Consider the following 22,086-nt stretch of genomic DNA (forward strand, 5'->3'; position numbering starts at 1 on the left):
GACCCTGGGGAGAAGCAGAACAACGCGCAGCCGTTCCACCTCGACACTTCCCAGGGGCAGCACACGACCGCCACGGGTTCCCAGGCACCAGAGCCTGGGAGGAGGAAGGGGAGACTGAGGAGGAAGGGGAGACAGAGGCCCGGGAAGCTGGCTGCGCGCTTGAGACCCTCTGTGTATGTGCGTGTGCGTGTGTGTGTGCGCGCGCGCGCGGGGGGCGGGGGGAGAAGGGATGAGTGTTTGAGGGAAGCAGCAGGGTGAGTGCGAACAACCCGGAACCAGCCCTCCCAATCAGGACTTGCTTATCTGGCCTCTCCAGCCCCCGGCCGTGAGGTTCCGTGCCCAGGGCTGGCAGCCCGAGTGGAGGGGAGCCCGGAGCTGCAGGAGGCGCAGCTCCTCCGTGGGAGGAGGCCGGGGGCGCGCCCGGAGCCTAGGCACCCGGCTTGACCCAGCCACCCCGGCAGGCGGTCGTTTTAGCGTCGCTTCTTGGGACCACTGACTCTCGACGATAAGGAGTTCCTCCGCAATCGGCTGTCCCCAGGCCCCAGTCACCTCCGGCGGACGTGACCACCGGATGCTATGTGGCGAGGTGGGGCGGGAGGCCTTTGCACTGCCTTCCCTGGCCCCTTCGCGGCCGCGGAGCCACAATAACGTGCTTCTGTACGACGCTCCGGAACTTTCCTTTGCAAAATAAGGGCTAAATGTTGGGTTTCTCATCTTTTCCCATAACGTTTTGGAAGGTGGGGGTCCAACACCCCCCAAACAGCTCGCCTTCCCTACACAACACTGGAGAGGCAGCGCAGCCCTCCCTTCCTCCCTCCCTCCCGTGGCTGCAATCCTGGTCCTGGCCCAAACTGTGCCGCCAAGCCACTTCACAGTTCTGGCCTCAGCATCCTCATCTGTAAAACATGCCAAGAATAGTGTCTAGCTCACAGGGTTGTTTTGATTTTTTTTTTTTTGTCTTTTTAGGGCCACACCCACGGTACAGGGGTGCAGGCTAGGGCTCCTATCAGACCTGCAGCCGTTGGCCTACACCACAGCCAATAGCAATGCAGAATCCTTAACCCCCAGAGCAGGGCCAGGGATCGAACCCACACCCTTATGGATACTAGCTGGGTTCGTAGGGCTGAGACACAACGGGGAACTCCCACAGGATTGTTTTGAGAATGTTAGGAGTTAATAAAGTGCCTAGAAGTCTGCCAGGCATACAGTGCTACAGTGTTTGTTGTTAGGATTTGGTACCCTCCTATCAGGATGAAGTTGCTGAAGGCCTATAGAGGATTTGGGCAGGGTGGAAAGGGCATTCGGTTCACAGAAAAAGTTAAGAAGGCAAAATGGGCTTGAATGTTTTCGACTAGACTTTCCCTTAAGGCCTGTGCGTGTGGTGGGGGTGGAAGGGGGAACTGTGCTTTAATGGTGCTCATTTAGACTGGATTAATGGGAAGCTCCTACCAGGGCTCAGGCACCATTACCCACCCTCTCCCTGAGGCTTTGGGTGAACAGCACCGGTTTAGAGGCCATCCAGTAGACTCTTCCAGGCCACCCTTTCTGATGGCTCAAGGCCACCTCCTATAAATCAGTTCTTGGAGGCACCGGGCAAAAGCCACATCCTCTGGGGATGTAAGTTAGCCAGTGTAAGTTAACACTGGTCCAGGGCTGGCATGCGGCAGGCCCCAGTCCCTGGGCTGCTGGTGGGTCTCATTTTAGGGACACCCAAATGCACCACTATTTATGGTGCATTTAAAGGCTAAATAGAATCAGATTTATAATTTCAGAAAGCTCGAAATGGGGTCTCCTAGGTTATGGGTAGGAGGGGGGGCAAAGAAGGGCCTGGAGGCAGCCTCGGAGCCACTCACTCCCTGCCTGGCCGCTCCCAGGTCACTCATACTTCATTAGGTGGGACAGCCTTTTCCTTTTCAAAGACAACGCAAATGGCCTTTCCCTTACGTGGCGGCCGGCGTTCGCCTCGCCTCATCGCTGAAAAGTGCTGGCCGTGCGCTCTCGCTCTTAGAGTTGATCCTTATCGGAACTGTGCGTGCCAAGCTGCCAGCCCCGCAAAAAGACAAAGACGCGGGCGCCTCCGGGGGCTTCCCCTTCACAGCCTGCGGCTCCCAAGCCGCTGCCCCGGCCAGCCTCCGGAACAAACCCGGAGCCCGAAGTCAGAATTCCAGTTCTCGAGCGCCACCCGGAGCGTTCACATTTCCCCTCCTGGGAGGCGGCGTGGTGCGCGGGTAAGAGCCCGAGGGCGGCGATGGCAGACGGGGTTGGGGGGGGGGCCCTCTCCGCACCCAGCTGCACGTACGCAGAAAAAGAAAAAGGAAGAGAAAAACGTGGGCTTATAAAAGCTAAAACCCAGGACCATCCACTATGAAGTGCAAACAACCCCCGGCAGGAGTTTGTAAGGAGCAAGAAATCCCCCAAATAGAAACTACAACTAAAATAAATCTCCGTTTAGAATTATAGTAGAAGTCCTCGAAGGTGGAGTGCAGAGGGGACCGCGCCTTCTTAGGACACACACGGGCACTGCCAAGATACATCATGCTCAGCCCAGCACCTCCTCACACACGTTTAATATCAAGCAGACAGCGGGGGTTTCATTTACGGATCAGCCAGTTCTCACAGTATTTATAACTGACTCAACGTGTACTTGATTTTTTTTTTTTAAAGATTAATCTTGCTTGAAAGATACATGGACAACCTGTATTTAGATGGGCTAAGTTCCCGCAGCTGTCTGCCCACATCTGTCTGGTCTCTCTAAGAATCCACGTTTTCTAGACCGGGAAGGGGCAGGCGGCCCTCGTGGCTCCTCCTTTCGGCGGTTTCCTGGCGAGGCGCCCATCCTCCCCAAGCACCGGGAACGGAGGCGGCCGCATTAATACTCGCGGGCAGCCTGCTCTGACCTATACTGTCATTTTTTCCATCGGTCAGAAGCGGGTGGTGTGGGGGGGTTCTCCTCCAAGGGGCTCTGCACGGATCATTGGGTTTTCCCCGGCGAACTTAACACCGAGGCAAAAGGGGCAGATGGAAACCAGGCCTTGGCTGGCCGGGCGCGCGTAAGCGCCGCACTCGGCAGCTCGACGAAAAGCCAGGGCTGGATTTCCGCGGCCCGGGCCCGGCGGCCTCCCCGCGCCGGCGCGATCCTCTCTCCCTCGGGCTGAGCAAACGTGCTCGCCTAATTCCGCCCTGGAGACAGCAGCTGTGAAGCGAGGGGGGTGGGGTGGAAGAACCCGCAACTTTCCCAACAGAAAGTGTATGCGCACAGGAGAGGTGAAGGCCCACCCGATTCTGTGCACGTACCGACACAGCATCTAATCAGTGTCACTGCCAGGAATACGCTTCCGCGGCGGGCGACACCCCGGCCCCCGGCAACCTGCAGGAGGGAGGGGGGATGCAAATGGCGTCTCGCGTCGTCCCAGACTCTGCACCGCTCCCGCTGGCGCGACTCGGAGCAGACGTCGCAGCGGGCCAAGCCCCGTCACTCTGGGGACACGAACACGCTGGCAGCCCGCGCCCCTCTCCTGCGACCTGGTCGCGGGAAAGGGAACTAGCAACTACTCCCCGTTCTGAGGTCATTCCCCCCCTGCCCCCACCTCCGGAAGAGCCGCCCTTCTCCGTTGGCGGGGCGGGGTGGGGGAGGGACGGGGGACGGGGACGGACGACTTTGCGGGGCCACGGCTCCGCGCCTTTCCCGCGTGGCGTCGGAGAGGAGCGTGGGAGGGTTTCCCGTCCAAGGCCTGGCCACACTCTCCACTTTTCCAGGCCTCGGACTTGAACCTCGTGGACTATGGAGCAGAGGAGGACACTTCTTCGGGCCCCTCTGGGGAGGAGGGGTACCGAAGTCAGGCATTCTCAAGGGCTCCGGCGAATGGCCAAGTTTGTGTCCTTTCCCTCCCACGCTGGAGTAGCGCTCGCCACTTTGGGGAAGCGTGAGACTCCTCATCCCCGGCCACGAGGCCATCCCTGTCTTCAAGGTGGGGCCGATGGTCTCTCTTCAGCACCCTCTCCCGCTCTGCGGCTCCTGCACGGCTCCTACAGTCCGGGGAGGCCCCCAGAGACGGCCCGCGCCTTCTCTCGCCCGCTCTTCCGGGGGGGGGGGAGGCGCGTGGGTCGTGTGCCCTACGACTCCAGCCCGCAGCCTCCGCGGAGCCGCCTCGGCAGCCCTCCCCGCCCGGAGTCGCCCTGCGGGATGCAGCCTCCCCCACGCGTAATGAGGCACCCCTGGGACGCAGGCAGGGATGGCGGTTCCGGTCGTTCCGGGATTTGCGTGCAAGAAGAAAACAAGGCCGGCGACTACAGGAGCGGCGCCTCCATTCTTGAGGTTCAGACGCCCGCGCGGTCTCCGCGTCGGTCCCGCTATCGCCACTCCTGTCTGGGGGGCCCGCTTCTGTACCCCCCCGCCACCCCCCAGGAATCCCTCGTCCCGCCCGCGCCGCACCACGCGGAGCTCCGAGCACGCCGGCTCCCACCCCAGCCCCTCCATAACTCGCGCGCCTTCCTCGCCCCGGGCTCGGGCGCCACTCGCTCTCAGCGCCCGGAGTACGCCGGTTCCACCCTCGGCTGCGAAAGCCGCCGCCCCGTGCCACCCCCGCCCGGCCCGGCCCTTGTCCCAGCCCGGCTCCCCCGCCAGCTGCGCCGCCACCGCCGCACGTGACCCGCCCCCGTCGCGGCTTCCGCTGAGCTGCCTGTTCCGGAGCACAAACAATTTCTGCTCTGACGCGGGGTCTCTCGGGCCCCGGCGTCCTCTCCTCCCTGCCTCCCCCCCTTCCGGGTACGAGAACTCAAAACAACTCGCTGACCTTCGGGCCGACCAGCTCTGGCTTCCACCGACTCCGGCATTCCGTTCAAACCTTGCAGCGGCAGCTTCTAAGATTTCACTCCGCGCTGGGCTGGGGGGAGGGAGGGATTTATCCGGGAGGGGATGTCTCAGATCGAAAGAGCCACTTCACGCTCCTTCCTCTCCTCCGAAGTGAGTTTTTAGACTATCCGGAGGCCCTGGGGAAAGCCGCGCGCGAAGAAAGCCCCCCCCACCCCAACACACACACACACACACACACACACACACACACACACACACGCCGCCTTGACTAGCGCCTGACCTGATTTCCAGGGCCACAGCCTAGCGGCAGAGGGTCTAGCCAGCCTCGGGTCTGGCTGGCCTCGGAAATACTCTAAGCAGTGGATCAGAGCTCGGGTGAGGTGGGGGGATTGTGCTAAACAGTAATAGTAGCTCCCACTTCGGCGCTGTGCTGAGTACTTTACAAGCCCTCCTGCTTTACAGATCAGGAAACTGAGGCATCGAGAAAGCTCAGTTAAATGACTCTGTGAGAGTACTCCAGCTAGTAAGTGACTTGGAATATGAACCTGGGTCTCCCAGAGCCCCGGGCGGTTTAAACATTATGCTAGTTCTCACCTTGGAGTAAAAAGTACAGGCCCAGCTACAAAACGTAGTGTTTGCTTCCAGGCTATATATTTTCCATGTTGCATGGTGACTGGCACATAGTAGGCACCTAATAACTATTGGTGAAGTGAGTATCTGAATAAACGATAGACGGAATCACTGACGGTAAGTGGTTTTAGAGAAAACAGCCCCGAGCACTGTTCCTTCTAAGAGGACTGTTACACCTTAATAAATTCTCTAGCTGTTTTTTGACTGTTTGCAGATAACAGGAAACTCTTATTCAAAAATATATTAACCTCCCACCCCTACCCCCCAGCCAATCAGCCCGGCAGCATTTGAACTTGCTGGGGCACATAGCCAAAGCAGCTTTTACTTGGTCTCAGCCATTTCCCCCCCACACACACACACCTGTTCCTTCTCTGTAGGCTTCTGCTCGGGGTCAGGCAGCCTGGAACTGCATTTGAAATGATTCTGAACATATAACAGGAAAGGAGTGTACACCCACCAAACAAGGTTCAGTGGCTTCCCTTCCACAGGCTGCCGGTGGTGGTGGTGGCGGCGGCGGTGGCGGCGGTGGTGGTGGCGGCGTGGGGGCGGGGAGCGTGACTTCCAGCTCAGTGGCTATTTTTTAACTTACAGACCACGTAAGGAACACTGTGATCGGTGCATCTGTGCGGCTCACTCCGGAGTCCCAGCCCTCACCAGCTGCGTGGTGACATCTCTTGGAAGGCATTATCTACCTTAACCCACGATTCTGAGATGCTGGGCAGGGGGACTGCCTTTGCCATCTGGAGAGCCGCTACCTGTCCTGCTCCTTCCGGTGGCCCGAGAGAGGGTGCGATTTTAAAAAATTCATATATGCAGGTAATCCAATAGAATGCACTTGTATACCGTATCGTTATCTCTTCCCCACCCCGCCACCCCGTTTTCTAAACCAAACCAGTTGTCCCTTCTGTGTCACTGATCAGGCAGCCTTGACACGAGGACAAGTTTCATTTCAGGTTACCTGAAAGTAAACTTTCTCCTTTCCAGTTTGATTCCTCCAGCATCTGTTGAACGCCTCTGTGGCGTCAGTGGCTCTATGAGGCAGAAGGTACGGCTAGTCTGTTTCTGATTATCGATACAGTCCTCCCGCCCGCTCTCCGCCCGCCTCCCTCCCTCCCTCCTTTGTCTTTCTCTCTGACAGTTGTCTATTTTGGCTCGGGTTCCCATGATGATTACCCAAGGAACGAAAGCGTTTATTTCCTCAGTAACAACCCGATCTTGATTAGAAGGCTGGGGTTTCGGCCGCCTCTTTTCCAGTCTGGTCTGGAGTGACCAACAGGACCCTGTGACCTCAGCTCGTGGCCAGCCCAGGTTGGAAGCATCAAATGATTTCCAAGGTGGCTACAGGCCTCAGTCCCACGTGGCCAGATCGTAGCTGAGCACAATCTTGCTGAAACTCACTTACCCCTCGTGCGGGGTGGCGGGGGGCCGGCGGTGGGGGGGACTGGTGACAAGTGACGCTGAGCCGGAGGTTCAGGATGCTAATTTGATTTATTATCTGTGTACAGCCCGGGGAGGAGAAAAGGCTCATAAAAGTGTTCTAGGCTGGTCATTCTGAATGTGAGCATTTATTTATCTGCAAAGCTGCCGAATGTCCCTGCAGGAAGTCGCGGGCGCAGCAACCCCTGACTGCACAGACAAAAGTCTCCCCTTTACACAGGGCTGCTTTTATTGTTTCCAACAGCTTTGTGCCTTCCCTGGGGGAAGAGAAGAGTCACAGAGCGAGTTTTCTTCCTCTTTTCTCACGCTGCAGAGGAAGTGATGTTGTGGAAACAGTGGCATTAACTTGGCCTGCAAACCACATCAGAGCCAGAACTGGGGAAGTTTGGAGCAGGGTGGCATGCCTCTGGCTCTCCTCCTCCAGGTCCCCCCCTCCCCCGCCGCCCAAAGCCAGCCTGGGCTCGAGCATGGGGATGGCGGGGTGCTCACAGGTGGCACAAAGCAGGAGAAGCCATACTTGGGTATGAATCAGTCCCTGGGTACAAGGGGCTCCCTGGGGATGCATGCTCCTGATCAATTAGGAGTAAAGCCCCCAAAGGACTTCTGGAGCCTCTTCATTCATTCTGCAGTCGTTTATTGGACCACACTTAGGGGTTACGCACTCTGTGCCAGGGATTGCGCTAGGCCGGGCTATGCCATGGCAATGCCTTCACAGAGCTTCCATTCTACTCCGCACACAAAAGGTACCGGGGTCCCACCATCAAATCCATCCTCCCTCCTTTTTTTAAAATTTTTTTTTCAGGGGGGAGCGGCACCCGTGGCATATGGAGGTTCCCAGGCTAGGGGTCCAATTGGAGCTGCAGCTGCTGGCCTCCACCACGGCCACAGCAACGCCAGATCCGAGCCGCATCTGCGACCTACACCACAGCTCACGGCCATGGCCATGCCGGATCCTTAACCCACTGAGCGAGGCCAGGGGTTGAACTTGCATCCTCTTGGATACTAGTTGGGTTCATTATAGCTGAGCCATAGCAGGAGCTCCGGTCCTCCCACCTTAGTGCCTATCCTGTCCTCTTCCTCATCTGACTGTTTCGATTCAGATCCTGGAGGACTCCTCATGGGACCTGGAACCCACCTCCTGCATCTGCTCATGCCACCGTGCATTGCTTTCAGTCCTTTAAGAAAGGGAGAGACAGGGCGAGATAAGGACACCCCTGCCCAGCTGACTCAGCCTCCTTTTTTTTTTGAAATGTCAAATTATTTATTTATCTTTTTAATGATTTTTATTTTTTTCCCATTATAACTGGTTTCCAGTGTCCTGTCAATTTTCTACTCTGACTCAGCCTCCTTTATAAAGATTTCTTGGAAGTCCCATCCAGTGATTTCTCCTTATGTCTCATTGGCCGCCTCTTGCTGCAAGGGAGGCAGAAGAAGGTTACCTTTTAGCTTGAGTCCATTGCTTCCCCAGGTTACAAAGGAAGAAGGGGATGGTGGAGCTCCCGCTATGGCTCAGAGGGCTAAGAACTCGACATAGTTTCCATGAGGCTGCAGGTTCGATCCCCGGCCTCGCTCTCAGTGGGTTAAGGATCTGACGTTGCCATAAGCTGCGGTGAGAGCTGCAGATGTGGCTCGGATCCAGCATTGCCGCGGCTGTGGTGGAGGCTGGCAGCTGCAGCTCCAATTTGACCCCTGGCCCGGGAACTTTCATATTTCCATATGCCACAGGCGCGGCCATAAAAAAGGAAAACAAGGGGGAGGTGGGCAGCCAGCCACCTCTGCTCATATACTCGCAAAGTATGTGACAGGCAGTATGACAACACTTAGTAGGTGGTAGGAGAGTCCTGGAAGGACCTTTTGGGGTCTGTTCCCAGTTCGCATCCCGGTTCTTTGGGAGCTGCTCTCTATCTGCCCCCAGCAAGGTTGGGATGCCAGCAGTTTCTATGTCACTATAGGTACAGGTGGAGCCTGCCTCTAGCTGAGCCAGTTCTGTTCCTTTTTTCTTTTTTCCTCTTGGAACGGGGGATTGGGAGAGAGAAAACTGATCAGTCAGGGCTGGCTGCATGGCATCTGACCAGTTTAGTCACGTGGCCCTGTGCTCAGAAGGGGCCCACGCTTGGGGTTTAATGCTCTGCAGTCACCATCTTGATATTTGGAATATTATTGTTATTATTATTAATTGTTTTTGGCCTGGCCGGGGATCAGATCCAAGTCACCATTGCAACCTAAGCGGCAGCTGTGTCCACATCATATTCTTAACTGGGCCGGGGATCGAACCTGCATCTTGGTGCTGCAGAGACGCCATCGATCCTGTTGCACCGCAGCAGGAGCTCCCGGAATAGTATTTCAAACTTGTGTTGGGTAAGCGATGGGACGGTGCAGAATGAACCAGGGGCTTGGCGCCTCAGCTCGCACACCATCCCGCCTCCTGCCCCCTCCTGGCTTACCCCCCTGAGATGGGTTCTCAGATGCCGCACTCTCCACCTCCTGGTGCTCCCGGCCCTGCCTGGCCTCCTGCCGCCACACTCTGCCCCGGGCACGGGCCTGGAAAGGTCAGGGTCAGGTGAGCCTCACAGCACCGTGGGGGTGGGCAGAGTGGCAGCCTTTCCTTCCCGGGCCGGCAGGGCCTCAGCTCATTTGGCTGGACCCTTGGCAGGTCCCTCTCCTCCACGGGGATGCAGGCACTGAATGTGTCCCAGCAGGGAGGCTGTGGTCCCTCGGAGGCCACCGACTGCCTTGGGTTGATGCCGTGGGCCAGTGGGAAGGAGAGACGGGCTTCCCCGTTCCTGGCTGGGGCCTTGCGTTTTACTTTTGTTCTGGGCCCCACAAATTATGTAGGCGGCCTTGACTGACCTCCGGGCCATTGTGTTGGAGCCTGTGGATGCCAGGCCAAGGAAAGCCAGTCTGCAGAGAATAATAATTTTTTCAAAAATGCCGTAAATAACAGAGTGCCTTCAGAAACACGGGGCCCCAGAGAGGGCAAAACTGGTTCCTGAAGAGGGTCCAGTGCCTGGGACCTGCCCCCCGGGGGGCCTGGCTGTACTTTTTGCTCCTGAGTTCTCATCAATTCCCTTCTGTTCCTTGCGCTACTGTGAATGGATTTCCCTGATTGCCAACTAAAAGCGCCCCAACCAAGACAAAAAAAAAAAAGCTTGGTTTGCCATTCATACCCTTGGGTTTTAGTCCCAACTTTGGCTGGGTGATAGTGGGTGAGTTAGTTTTTCTCTCTGAGCCTTTGTTTCTTCAACCTTCAAAAAGATGGCTGGAGTTTCCGTTGTGATGCAGGGGGTTAAGAATCTCACTGCAGTGGCTCAGGTCACTGTGGAAGTTCAGGTTCGATCCCCAGCCCAGTGCAGTGGGTTAAAGGATCGGGTGTTGCTACAGTGTAGGTCATAGCTATGGCTCGGATTCAATCCCAGGCCCAGTAACTTCCATATGCTGAGAATTATCTGCTATACTCCTTCTTGTTAATAGAAGGACCTAAGAAACAAGGTCATGCAGGGAATTTTGAGTAAAACCACGTCCTTCTCTGGCTTTTCTCAGTACTTAAATACTGCACATTCGAATCTGGTTAACGCAAATGCTTAGAATAGGGTCAAACAGGTAGCTGTCACAGGTTTGAGCACTGGACAGGTTGCTTAGCGTATTTCCATGACTGAAGAGTAACTAAGCCCATAAGGTAGATATTTCAGTTATCGATTGCTGCACAACGAACAGCCCAAAGTGTACAGTTTGAAATAATAACCATGTTACGGAGTTCTCGTCGTGGCTCAGTGGTTAACTAATCTGACTAAGAACCATGAGGTTGCGGGTTCGATCCCTGGCCTTGCTCAGTGGGTTAAGGATCCAGCATTGCCGTGAGCTGTGTTGTAGGTCTCAGATGCGGCTCAGATCCCGCGTTGCTGTGGCTCTGGCGTAGACCCGCAGCTACAGCTCCAATTCGCCCCCTAGCCTGGGGACCTCCATGTGCCGCGGGAGTGGCCCAAGAAATGGCAAAAAGACAAAAAATAATAATAATAACCATGTTACTAAGTGTCTTTATTTTGTGGGCCAGGAATTGGGACAGGACTGGTATGGATGAGTCTTCTCCTCCACGTGGGGTCACCTAGGGGCTCTCGGTGGTACTCAGGTGGTGGATGTGCTGGTCTGGAGGGTCCAGGTTGGCTTCATGCACAAGTGTGGTGCTTTGGTGGGGATGGAGGAGGCTGGACTCAGCTGGGACTGTAGATTGTGGTTCCTATCATGGTTCCTCTCCAGCATGGTGCTCTTAGGGTAGTAGCATGTTTTCCATGGTGGCTCAACTTAAAAAAAACCAAGATTGAATCTAGAAAGCCTCTTCTGACTTAGGCTTGGACTTCATGCAGTATCACGTCTGCTGGTTCCCCTAGTCCTGCTTCAAAACCAGCCACTTGGGCTCTTAAACTTGCAAAAACCCCTCAAATTCCTATGAGGGAGTTACTGTAATTGCCTCTATTCCTACGTGAGAAAATTTAATTAAATTGCCCAGAATCACAGCTAGAAAATGGTACAGCTGGAATTTGAACCCAGGTATGTCAAATGCCAAAGAAGTAAGTCATTTTACTGCTTACAGTTTAAGTAACTTTCCCAGGGTCACCCAGAGAAAAACAGAAACACAATACCCATTCATAGTAAAAACAAACAAACAAACAAACAAAAAAACGCTTGGCAAACAGTAGAGAATGGAAATCCCTTCATCTGATAAAGAGTGTACACAAACTAAACTTCTAACAAACATTGAATTAAATGATAAAATACTAAAAACTCACCCCCCCCCCCCCCGAGATCAGGAACTAGACAGGATATCTGCTATCACTCTTTCTACTTATTCTTCTGGAGATCATAGCCAGTGCAATAAAGCAAGAAAAAGAAAGAAAAAACATCCAGATTGGAGAGAAAGAAATGAAACTGTCATTATTCACAGATGACATGATTGTGTGCATAGAAAATCCAAAAGAACCTACAATCCAACTATTAGAAGTCATAAGAGAATTCAGCAAGGTCACGGAATTTAATGTAAGGTCCGGTCAGGATTCAATAAGAAGTTTATATAAGATACTAAACCCTTATTTATTCAGTCCTCACAACCACCTCTCTTTGGCCTGTGGCCCTGGGGACACTTCCTCTTTGGCATTCCCTTTACCCTGGTTTCCTTGACACAATCTTCCTCTGTGTGTCATCCTCCTCTTCCAATGTCTGCTCCTGCAATTTCAGCTGTGCTCAAAGTTTGATCCACAAGCAGTGCTGAGGGAAGCACAGCTCCCTCGCGTTCTGGGTGGGCGGCACCTCCCATGGTTGTCCAACACCCTTATCATTTCCTTCCTGATCTAGACCTTGGTTCTCCCACCTCTGTTTTTCCTCCCAGTTTTTTTCGGTTGTGGTAAAATACACATAAAATAAAACTGTCTTAACCATTGTAAGTATATAGTTCAATGGCGTTAAGTACATTCAGGTTTCAAAACCATCACTACCATCCTCTTGCCTCGGTCTTGCTCCCTTTGCTTCCACCCGTCATACATGCCCTGAGGGTGACCTTCCTAAAATGCACACCTGATCTCACCATCTCTTCCCTCTTTAAATTCTTCCAAGATCTGAGACAGCTTTGTCAAGATCCGCATCCTCTGCCCGGTATAATAGCCCTTCACGGCTATCATAATAGCCATCACGGCTCTTGCTTCCATGCCTGTTTTAATTTGGGTACCTCTCAAAGCTGACCTTGAGCCAAAGATTTGGGGGCATGAGAGAGGTGATCCCAGGAAGCACAGTGAGGGAGTGAGAATAAAGACAGGGAAGAGAGGAAGGCCAATGAAGGGTTCATAAGTGAGTAGGTTACTGATATGGGCAAACTGGGCTCAATCCTGCCGGTGCCCTCTGGGATCCTCTGTAGCACACCCGTCAGAACTGCCCCAGGGAGGGGTGCGGAAGCTGGTATTTGTATCCACCAACTCCCATCCAGTGGCGTGCTGGTAAACCAGCTTTCTGGGAGAACAAAGGAAGTTCCAGTTTGAAGTGTTTGCCAATTGCCAAGGTGTAAATGTTCCCACTGTGGCTGATTTGAAGCTAGCAATGGCTTAACAAATGGCTTGCAGATTTTCAAAATATGGTTCCAGAGCTGGTACCATTGCTGCAGCACACCCCTGCTCTCATTCTGCATCAGTTGAGGCTTATTTCTGGGAAGCTCAGCACTTAGGTAGGCTCTGCCTGCCTGTGTGCTGGACAGCTTCGGAGGCCCTGAAAACATCCTCTGCTTGGAGTTTCAGGAAGTCCTCGCTGTAGTTGGGAAATCTGTTCAGGTGCCTCGTGGCTTGGGTGGAGGGACACGGGTGGGGCACCGACAGAGCTTGCAGTAAGGTCTTTGCAAGGCTCTTGCCCCCTGCTTGGAACGCCTGCTGCTTCATAGCCCTCACCCACCACCCCCAGCCAGTGAGCTTCTGTTCATCCTTTCATACTCAGCTGCGGTGTCACCACCTCTGTGAAGCGCTCCCTGTGTTCCCACACACTGTCCTTGTGGATTGCCACCTGCCTTTCTCCCTCACTGCACTGCAAGGTGCCCTATTAGTTTCCGTAACCGCGGTGGTTAGCCCAGTGCCTGGCACAAACTTAGGGACTTGGTAAATAGATAACTTGCCCCACCCTACCCTGGCACCTAGTGATGACTGAGTCAAATCAACACTCTCCCCTGTTCTCCCTCCCCTATTTGTATATCCGCTGCTCCGTCCATCAGTTGGTCTCTCTCCAGCTTTATTGCTTCTTCCCGTCCACTTCCAGAGAGGACTTGAGGCAACAAGCAGGTGCTTCCTTTCCCATGAAGGTGTGAGCGACCATATTTTCTGAAGCAACAACCAGGACACGTGATCGGACACATGTTCCAACACATGGTCTGACAATGGGACAGAATATTTTAAATCACCACCGTCTCGGAAAATCTGGTGCTGTGTAGAAAAGAGCCAGGAGCCACGGCCTCGTAATGCACACCCAGAGCAGGCAGGAGTTCTGTTTTAAAGACCTCTGCGATTCTAAGAGCGGCGTGTGAAGATAGCTGAAGAGAGAAGCTGATTTCCGTGGCACTCTAGCTGGAAAAATTGGTGGCGGAGACAAGCGCTCATTAAGACCATATGCTGTATTTCTAATCGATGGCTCTTAGAAGTAATTCCCCGACAATTCATTCATTTTTACTGCCTCCCCTTCAGGGGCAGGAAGAACAGTGCTGTGAGCCCGCGTTTATAGATGAGGGTATTTAGAAACAGAGAGGTTCAATGGCTTAGCCCCAGTCACAGAGTGAATCAGAGACACCGCCAGCCTCGAATCCAGAATTCCAACTTGAGCTTCTGTGCCAAGATCCCTCGGGGCACATTTCCTCTCTAATTTGCATAAATCATCAACATTTTTTTCCAAGCTTGTGCTGAGAAAGCCCCTTTTCAAACAGCGGAAACTCCCTTTGCCTTCTGTCGCCTTAGTTTTATTTTATGAACCAAATTCTTTTACTTCAACACGTAGCCTTGCTGTTTTCCCTTCCGTGGAGCCCTTTGCAAAAGAGGTCGTGACCTTTGCTTATAGGTGCAATGGACACGGGGTGGGCCTACCTGAAATAAGACCGTTGATCCGGAGACCGTATAACGTGTAATTTCAAGTCATGTTCAAAATCCCATGCAGTTGATTACAGACCTTGGATCCTGGCAGGTTATCGGGAACATAAGAATGGATAAATGATGCTACCGGTGTTTGGACCCTGTTGGGTGTAAGACGTGCCTCCAACCTTGGGAGCAGATTCCTAGGATTAGAAATAAGAAACTGGACGTACCAGGGCCATGTGAGCTTTGAGAAATTTCAGTTTGGAAATATGCAGGGAGTCATACCTGACATGGAAGGTATGTGAACTTGGGCTTCTAATCACCAGCATAATTACATAATTACTCGCAATCCTCTCACATATTTAAGAAATTCTTAGCTTATGACCTCATCCGTCTGATGGTCCTTAGGTGGCTCCAGTATTGAGGTTTCTGGGCAGGAATTGCACTTCCTGGAATCCCAGGTCAGCACTTAGCGCACTGCTGACACTCACGAAATAGTAATAATCCGCTTGAAAGTAAAAACAGATGCGACGTGTTTGGAAAAAACGTCTCCTGCCTGTCAAGTACGTTAGATAATCAAAATAATTGATGGCTCGTCTCTTTAACCATTAGAAAAAAAAAAAAGAGTTATATCTATTCGAAATCTTTGGGAAAATAAAATTCAGCACAGAGGAGAGGCTTTTTGTCTGCATGGCATAGTAATTTACTTTATGACTTATCACATTAGTCAGCTATTGCTGCAATAATGCCGTGTAACAAAAAGTTTGAAGCACACTCAAATTCGTTGCTTAAAATGTTTATTTCCTGTTCATCGGGGGGCGGGAACTGGGGTTCTGTTGATCTCAGTTGCATCTGGCCACACCCTTTAGCTTGGGTCCAGGCCTCCTCTACCTGTCTCCTTCTCCTCCTGGGCCCGGCAGCTTCCTGGGGCGTCCTAATCTCGTGGCAGATCACCGGAGAGCAAAAAGCAGGCCAAACAGCGTGAGCACATGTACAACCTTTGCTGGCTGTATGTCTGTTCACATTCCATTGGCTAAAGCAAGTCACAGGGTCAAGCCCAAGGTCAATAGGGTCAGGGAGCACAACAGCCCAAGGGGGTGTGGGGAGTAAGTATTTGCTGAGCAATGCTCTAGTCTCTCAGTCATCATCCCTGAAAGCCTGTGTTATGGACTGAACAGTGTCTCCCCCTCCCCAAATTCATATGTTGCAGCCTGATCCCCTATACCTCAGAATGTACCCTTTAAAGGGGTGACTAAATTAAAATGAGGCCATTAGGAGTTCCCGCCGTGGCGCAGTGGTTAATGAATCTGACTAGGAACCCTGAGGTTGTGGGTTTGATCCCTGGCCTCGTTCAGTGGGTTAAGGATCTGGCGTTGCCGTGAGCTGTGGTGTAGGTCGCACATGCGGCTCGGATCCCGAGTTGTTGTGGCTGTGGTGTAGATCAGTGGCTACAGCTCCAATTCAACCGCTAGCCTGGGAACCTCCATATGCTGCGGGTGCGGCCCTAGAAAAGACAAAAAGACAAAAAAAACGACAAGAAAAATCAAATGAGGCCATTAAAGGGTGCCCTAATCCAAACTCACTGGTGTCTTTTTTTTTTTTTTTACCTTTATAAGAGAAGAAAAATTTGACCCAGAGGAAAGGCCATGTGAGAAGGTCGTTGTCTGCAAGCCAAGGAGAGAGACCTCAGAAGAAACCAAACCTGCTGACACCGTGACTTTGGGCCACCAGCTTCCAGAACAGTGAGACAATAAATTTCTGTTTTTTAAGGAGTTCCTGCTGTGGCGCAGTGGGTTAAGAATCCCACTGCAGGGAGTTCCCGTCGTGGCGCAGTGGTTAACGAATCCGACTAGGAACCAAGAGGTTTCGGGTTCGGTCCCTGCCCTTGCTCCGTGGGTTAACGATCCAGCGTTGCCGTGAGCTGTGGTGTAGGTTGCAGACGCGGCTCGGATCTCACGTTGCTGTAGCTCCGGCGTAGGCCGGAGGCTACAGCTCCGATCTGACCCCTAGCCTGGGAACCTCCACATGCCGTGGGAGTGGCCCAAGAAATAGCAAAAAGACAAAAAAAAAAAAAAAAAAAAAAAAAAAAGAATCCCACTGCAGCCACTTGGGTCACTGCAGAGCCACAGGTTGGGTCCCCGGCCCAGCACAGTGGGTTAAAGGATCCAGCGTTGTCACAGCTATGGCATAAGTCAGAGTCGTGCCCAGGAACTTCCATACACTGTGGGCACAGCCAAAAAAAAAAAAAAAAATATTTGGAGTTCCCGTTGTGGCGCAGAGGAGACAAATCCAACTAGGAACCATGAGGTTTCGGGTTCCATCCCTGGCCTCACTCAGTGGGTTAAGGATCTGGCATTGTCCTGAGCTGTGGTGTAGGTCGCAGACACAGCTCGGATCTGGCGTGGCTGTGGCTGTGGTGTAGACCGGCAGCTACATCTCCGATTTGACCGCTAGCCCGGGAACCTCCATGTGCAGTGGGTGCGGCCCTAAAAAGCAAAAAAAAAAAAAAAAAAAAAATTCTGTTGTTTAAGCCACCCAGTCTGTGGAATTCTGTTACAGCAACCCGAGGAGACTAATACAGCCTGTTACCCTGCGCGGGTGACTCAGAACCATGTCTTACTCATTGTGTTGTTCCCCTCCCCGTACTTAGCACATGACCATGTGTACATATTTATGTATATTTGATGAATGAATGAAATCTTCTCTCAGTTTCAAAAGTCAGTAATTATTTTTTCAGCCAGACTCATGGTTGCAAGCATTAGAAACGCATTTAAAGTGTTTTTGTTTTTTTTTTGTTTGTTTTGTTTTTTTCATTCTGCGGCCTATGGAAGTTCCCAGGCCAAGGATCAGATCTGAACCGAAGTTGCAACCGACACCACCGCTGCTGGACCGGGCCAGGATTGAACCTGCATCCTGGCGCTGCAGAGATGCTGCCGATCCTGTTGCACCATGGCGAGAACTCCCCCATGGAAAGTTTTTTAAGCAAAAAGGAAATCTTTGGGGTCAGATGACTGGGGTAGCTTCTAACAACTGCAGAGTGATTCCAGGCACCAGGGCCTCACCTGCGAGGTCCTCGTATCACACTCTCTCGCTGAGGCCCTTGGCCTGGTTTGTGCAGAGAAAACGACCACTAAGAGAATGCCAGAGTCTCTTTGCCCAAAAAAAGGACATCTCCCATCGCAGATGCTCGCTTTGCAATGTGACTTTGGCGTTCCTCACGGTGGGAGCCGGGGTCTATGTTTTCTGCATTTGAATCTGGGTGGACCCGTGACTATAGTGGAACTGGCCCTACATGACTTCCAAGGCTGGGTCACGAAGGACGACACAGTTGCGGCCTGGTTTGCTGGCACATTGCCTTTGGAGTCCTGAGCTGAGCTGCCCAGGCAGGAGCCCGAGGCTGCCATGCTGTCCCATGAAAGTGTTCTGACCTAGAGCCCCAGCTGAAGGCCCATTGAGCAGCCAGCATCAACCACCTCATATGAGTGAAGCTGCCTCCACGGACTCTGGTCCCCTGCTATTGAGTTCTCCCTGTAGAGGCCCCAGGTATTGGGGAGCAGGGACACGTCCTCCCCAGTGCGCCCTGTCAGAATTCCTGCCCTGCAGAATCTGCGCGCATGATAAAATGGTAGTTTTAGGCTCCGCTTTGAGATAATTTGTTCCATAGCAATAGTCGGTGGAATAAAAAATCCAGGATTACCTGCTTATAGCTACCCTCCTCCCTCCCTTCCTTCCTTTCTCTTCTTTTCTTTCTTTCTTCCTTCCTTTCTCTTCTTTTCTTTCTTTCTTTCTTTCTTTCTCTCTCTCTCTCTCTCTCTCTCTCTCTCTCTCTCTCTCTCTCTTTCCTCATTTTGGCCACACTGGTAGCATGTGGAAATTCCCAGGCCCCTTCAATAACAACACCAGGTCCTTAACCTGCTGTGCCACAAGGGAACTCCTAGCTACCCCTCTTTAGAAAATTCTAATTGGCCAGGCTTGGGTCACATGCCTGCCCGTTGAGCCAACTGCTCTGTCCAGGAGCAAGTAGAGTAGCTCTGGCCTAGTTTCTCTGTTCACTCCAGGGGGTAGGCTGGGAGGTCATCATAGCCACACATCAGAAGCTCAGGGCTAGAGTCCTTCACCAAAGGCGGTGGGGGTGGTATCAGAAGAAGGTGTATGAGAATGTGGTCTGGGAAGGTTGAACTAATTGTTCCAGTCTGTCACCTTTATGTCAGTTGGTAACTTCGTTGTTGTCGCTGGAGGTTTAAGATCACTTCCTTTGAAAGAAGACTGCAGACCAGGCTCCGTTAATCATAAGCTGTGTGCCTTTGAGCAAGTTTCTTTGCCACTCTGAGCCTGAGGATATTTTTTCTATTCCGCTGGTAAGTTAAGAGTGTGTTAGAAACACTTTTCATTTCAGTCAAAATGTACACTGGGGAGTTCCCATCGTGGCTCAGCGGTTAATGAACCTGACTAGGAACCATGAGGACTCGGGTTCGATCCCTGGCCTCGCTCAGTGGGTTACGGATCCGGTGTTGCCATGAGCAGACACTATTGTGACATCAATAGTGTCTGCCTTGAGGAGCAAACCTAAGGAAGAAGCCTGTGCCCCAGGTTTGACACACAGGCGGCCGTGTAGGTTGCAGATGCGGCTCAGATCCCGCGTTGCTGTGGCTGTGGTGTAGGCCAGTGGCTACAGCTCCGATTGGACCCCTAGCCTGGGAACCTCCAGATGCCGTGGGTGCGGCCCTAGAAAGACAAAAAAACCAAAACCAAAACCAAAAAACCAATGTGCATCGGGTCAGTCATCACATGAAGGCAGGGACTTCAATGGGCTGCTGAAGTGTCCACATTGCTGTCTGCACTAATTTCCACATGGCTTCCATCTTCCCTTTTCCACCCCCCAATACGCACACATACACACCAGTCACATATGATGTGCACACACACACGCATTAAGTATGTATTTTTCATATATTCCAAAAATAATCAAACTTCTCTTGTGTCCTGAAAGCCAGTAATATGTTTGCAGCCTACAAATATTCCTTAGGTCAATACTTCTCTATCAGAGATCGGCGAAATTTTTCTGTAATGAGCCAGAGAAGAAAAATTTCAGGTTTTGCGGGGCCAGACGGTTTCTGTTGCAACTACTGAACTCTGCCCTTCAAGCCAAAGCAGCCACGGACAGAAGAGAAGCAAATGGGTGTGGCTGGCTTCCAGTAAAACTTTATTTACAAAAAGAAGTCAGGTTTGATACACAGGCGGCTGTTTGCTATAAAGTCTCTAGCAACACTGTCCAATAGAAACATCATGCAGGCTGCACATGGAGCTGCAGAGAGAGGAGATGTCTCCCCAGTATCACTTCCCAGCCTGCAGCAGCATCAGCTCCCCAACGGCAGGAGAAGCTCTCCAGGCAGAGCCTCAAAGATATGCGGATGCTGGAGGAAGGAAGTTGTCAGAGTACAGTGAACTGTCTTCCACAGCTGCCCACGGAGCCAGGCAGGCCAAGGCGACAAAGAACGTGACAGCAATAGTGTCTGCCTTGAGGAGCAAACCTAAGGAAGAAGCCTGTGCCCCAGAAGGTAGAATAGTGAAATGAGGGAGGGGGACTAAGGCATCGGAGATATTACAGTGCTGCTGGATCAAGGCTCTCCTGAAGCTGCTTCTAACGCTGACCTTTAAGGTTAGGCAAGCCAATACATCCTCCAAGCAGTACGCAAGCCGTTTGCACGGGGGTTTCTATGTCTTGTAATAGAAAGCAGTTTTTACTACTCTAGGAATTAAACAGGTTATTTATCTCAGCAGTTCCTTGGATGCTGAGATATTACTATGATATTACTATAATTACTATGATAATTGAGATTGGCAGAGGTATGGAGATTCTTATTTACGCGTTCCTCAGCCCCTCGATATTTGATAGGAAACTGCTTTCACACTCCTGCACCTCAAACAACAAAAGGAACATAACTTTTTTTTTCCTTGGCCGTGCTGCAACATGTGGAAGTTCCCAGGCCAGGGAACAAACCTGTGCCACAGCAGTGACAACGCTACATCCTTATCCTGCTGAGCTACCAGGGAACTCCACAATTTTTTGTTTAACCTATATCAGTAGTAAAATAGGACTTAAGAAACACCCAGAGCAGTTTGGGTAGGATCTCTTTCTGGGATGTGCATGGTCTAGTCTGTTGGCTGAAGCAAAGTGTAAACAGAAACCACACCTTCATTAAAGAAGATGTGGGAGTTCCCTTGTGGTGCATCAGGTTAAGGATAGGATCCAGCACTGTCACTGCATTGATTGGGTTGCTGCTGGAGTGCAGGTTTGATCCCTGGCCAGGGAACTTCCACATGCCAAGGGTGCGGCCAAAAACAAAGAGATTAAAAAATGTGTACACACACACACACACACACACACACACACACACACACACACACACACAGAGGAATATTATTCAGCCATAAAAAGGAAGTATTGTCATTTGTGACGACATGGATGGACCTTGAGGGCATTGTGCTAAGATAAGTCAGAGAAAGACAAATACCATATGCTCTCACTTATATAAGGGATCTGAAAAGAACAAAACAGGAGTTCCTATTGTTACTCAGCGGGTTAAGAACCCAACATGGTGTCTGTGAGGATGCAGGTTCGATCTCTGGCCTCGCTCAGTGGGTTAAGGATCCAGCATTGCTGCAAGCTGTGGCTTGGGTTGAAGATGTGGCTCGGATCTGGCGTTGCTGTGGCTGTGGTGTAGGCCGGCAGCTGTAGCTCCAGTTCGACCCCCGGCCTGGGAACCTCCATATGCCGTGGTGCAGCCCTAAAAAAATAAAAATAAAGATAAAGGACGGTCAGCCAGACCTGGTCAGGACTTCCAGACCTGGACTCTATCATTCTGACTTCTTACCGCTTGAGACACATCAGTACCTCTGCCGTGAAGCCGCCACGGTGTTGTGTTTCTGTTGAGGACAGCTGACCGCAGTGCTGTGCCCTAGAGAATGACATAAGCCTCTTTGCTTTTACCAGGAAGTCCCTTTGCCACCTTCCCAAGGGTCATGGGCATATGCTCGACTTCAGAAGGCCTAAACTGTGGCTGGGGCTACAGCGCCAAGTCGGGACGGGTGAGGTGGGTAGAGGAGAGCTAAATGGCCGTAGGAGGACCTCTCCAAGCGTATTTTAAAAAATCTGCAGGGAATCCAGGGGAGATCACACAGGATTGGCTGGTCAGTTGGGAGCCAGTTCCTGCCCTTCCCTGATAGAGACTACTGGTGAGTGAAAGTGTCCAGATTCCAATTCCAAGTTCATGGAGGGAGAGGGGTTCCTCCCTCCTCCCCCAACTAGCAGTGCTGGGTGGGACACCAGCTGGATGTCCTATAGTTCAACTCCGTTCTGTTACTGTTCACCCATAGACAGCGTCAGCTCCCACAGTGAGGGACTCAGTTCCACAGGACTGCCCCTCCCCGCCCAGATGCCGGTCACAGGTGCAGGTTGTCACCTGTACGTCTGACCTAATGGCTTTATCTTTTTTTTTTTTTTGTCTTTTTAGGGCCGCACCCGCGGCATATGGAGGTTCCCAGGCTAGGGGTCAAATCAGAGCTACAGCTGCTGGCCTACACCACAGCCACAGCCATACCAAATCCAAGCTGTGTCTG

General features: G+C 52.3%; 2 protein-coding genes across 10 annotated transcripts in view; one reads left to right on the forward strand and one right to left on the reverse strand.

Moving 5' to 3' along the window:
* BCOR (BCL6 corepressor) overlaps window positions 1–4,981 on the reverse strand; it is a 123,342-nt gene extending 118,361 nt beyond the window's left edge. Inside the window, exon 1 of the mRNA XM_013986057.3 lies at window positions 4,794–4,981. The gene's annotated coding sequence lies outside the window, so the exon portion shown is untranslated. The remainder of the gene's footprint in view (window positions 1–4,793) is intronic.
* Window positions 950–21,273, forward strand: LOC106506945 (uncharacterized). Of its 9 annotated transcripts, none has more exons than XM_085007839.1 (5): window positions 950–4,765; window positions 5,821–5,908; window positions 6,035–6,259; window positions 16,083–16,208; window positions 17,298–19,455. In XM_085007839.1, the coding sequence occupies exon 1, from the start codon at window positions 3,782–3,784 to the stop codon at window positions 4,646–4,648; it is 867 nt and encodes a 288-aa protein (XP_084863965.1). In that variant the 5' UTR covers window positions 950–3,781; the 3' UTR covers window positions 4,649–4,765; window positions 5,821–5,908; window positions 6,035–6,259; window positions 16,083–16,208; window positions 17,298–19,455. The 9 variants fall into 9 exon arrangements, 7 of the variants coding, with proteins under 7 accessions (XP_084863965.1, XP_020935259.2, XP_084863967.1 ...); XM_021079600.2 differs by having other exon boundaries at window positions 950–4,315; XM_085007841.1 differs by lacking the exon at window positions 5,821–5,908 and adding an exon at window positions 14,576–14,763 and having other exon boundaries at window positions 950–4,315.
* Window positions 21,274–22,086: the final 813 nt, after the last annotated feature.

The sequence above is a fragment of the Sus scrofa genome, chromosome X (genome assembly GCF_054392235.1).
Source record: "Sus scrofa isolate SSC_HxYL_T2T_F1_AM1 chromosome X, Sscrofa_HxYL_maternal_Yorkshire_Landrace_v2.0, whole genome shotgun sequence".
Lineage (NCBI taxonomy): Eukaryota > Metazoa > Chordata > Mammalia > Artiodactyla > Suidae > Sus > Sus scrofa.

Excerpts from the sequence above, each read along its gene's own strand:
- LOC106506945 (XM_085007839.1), top strand. The coding sequence starts at position 3,782 with ATGGAGCAGAGGAGGACACTTCTTCGGGCCCCTCTGGGGAGGAGGGGT.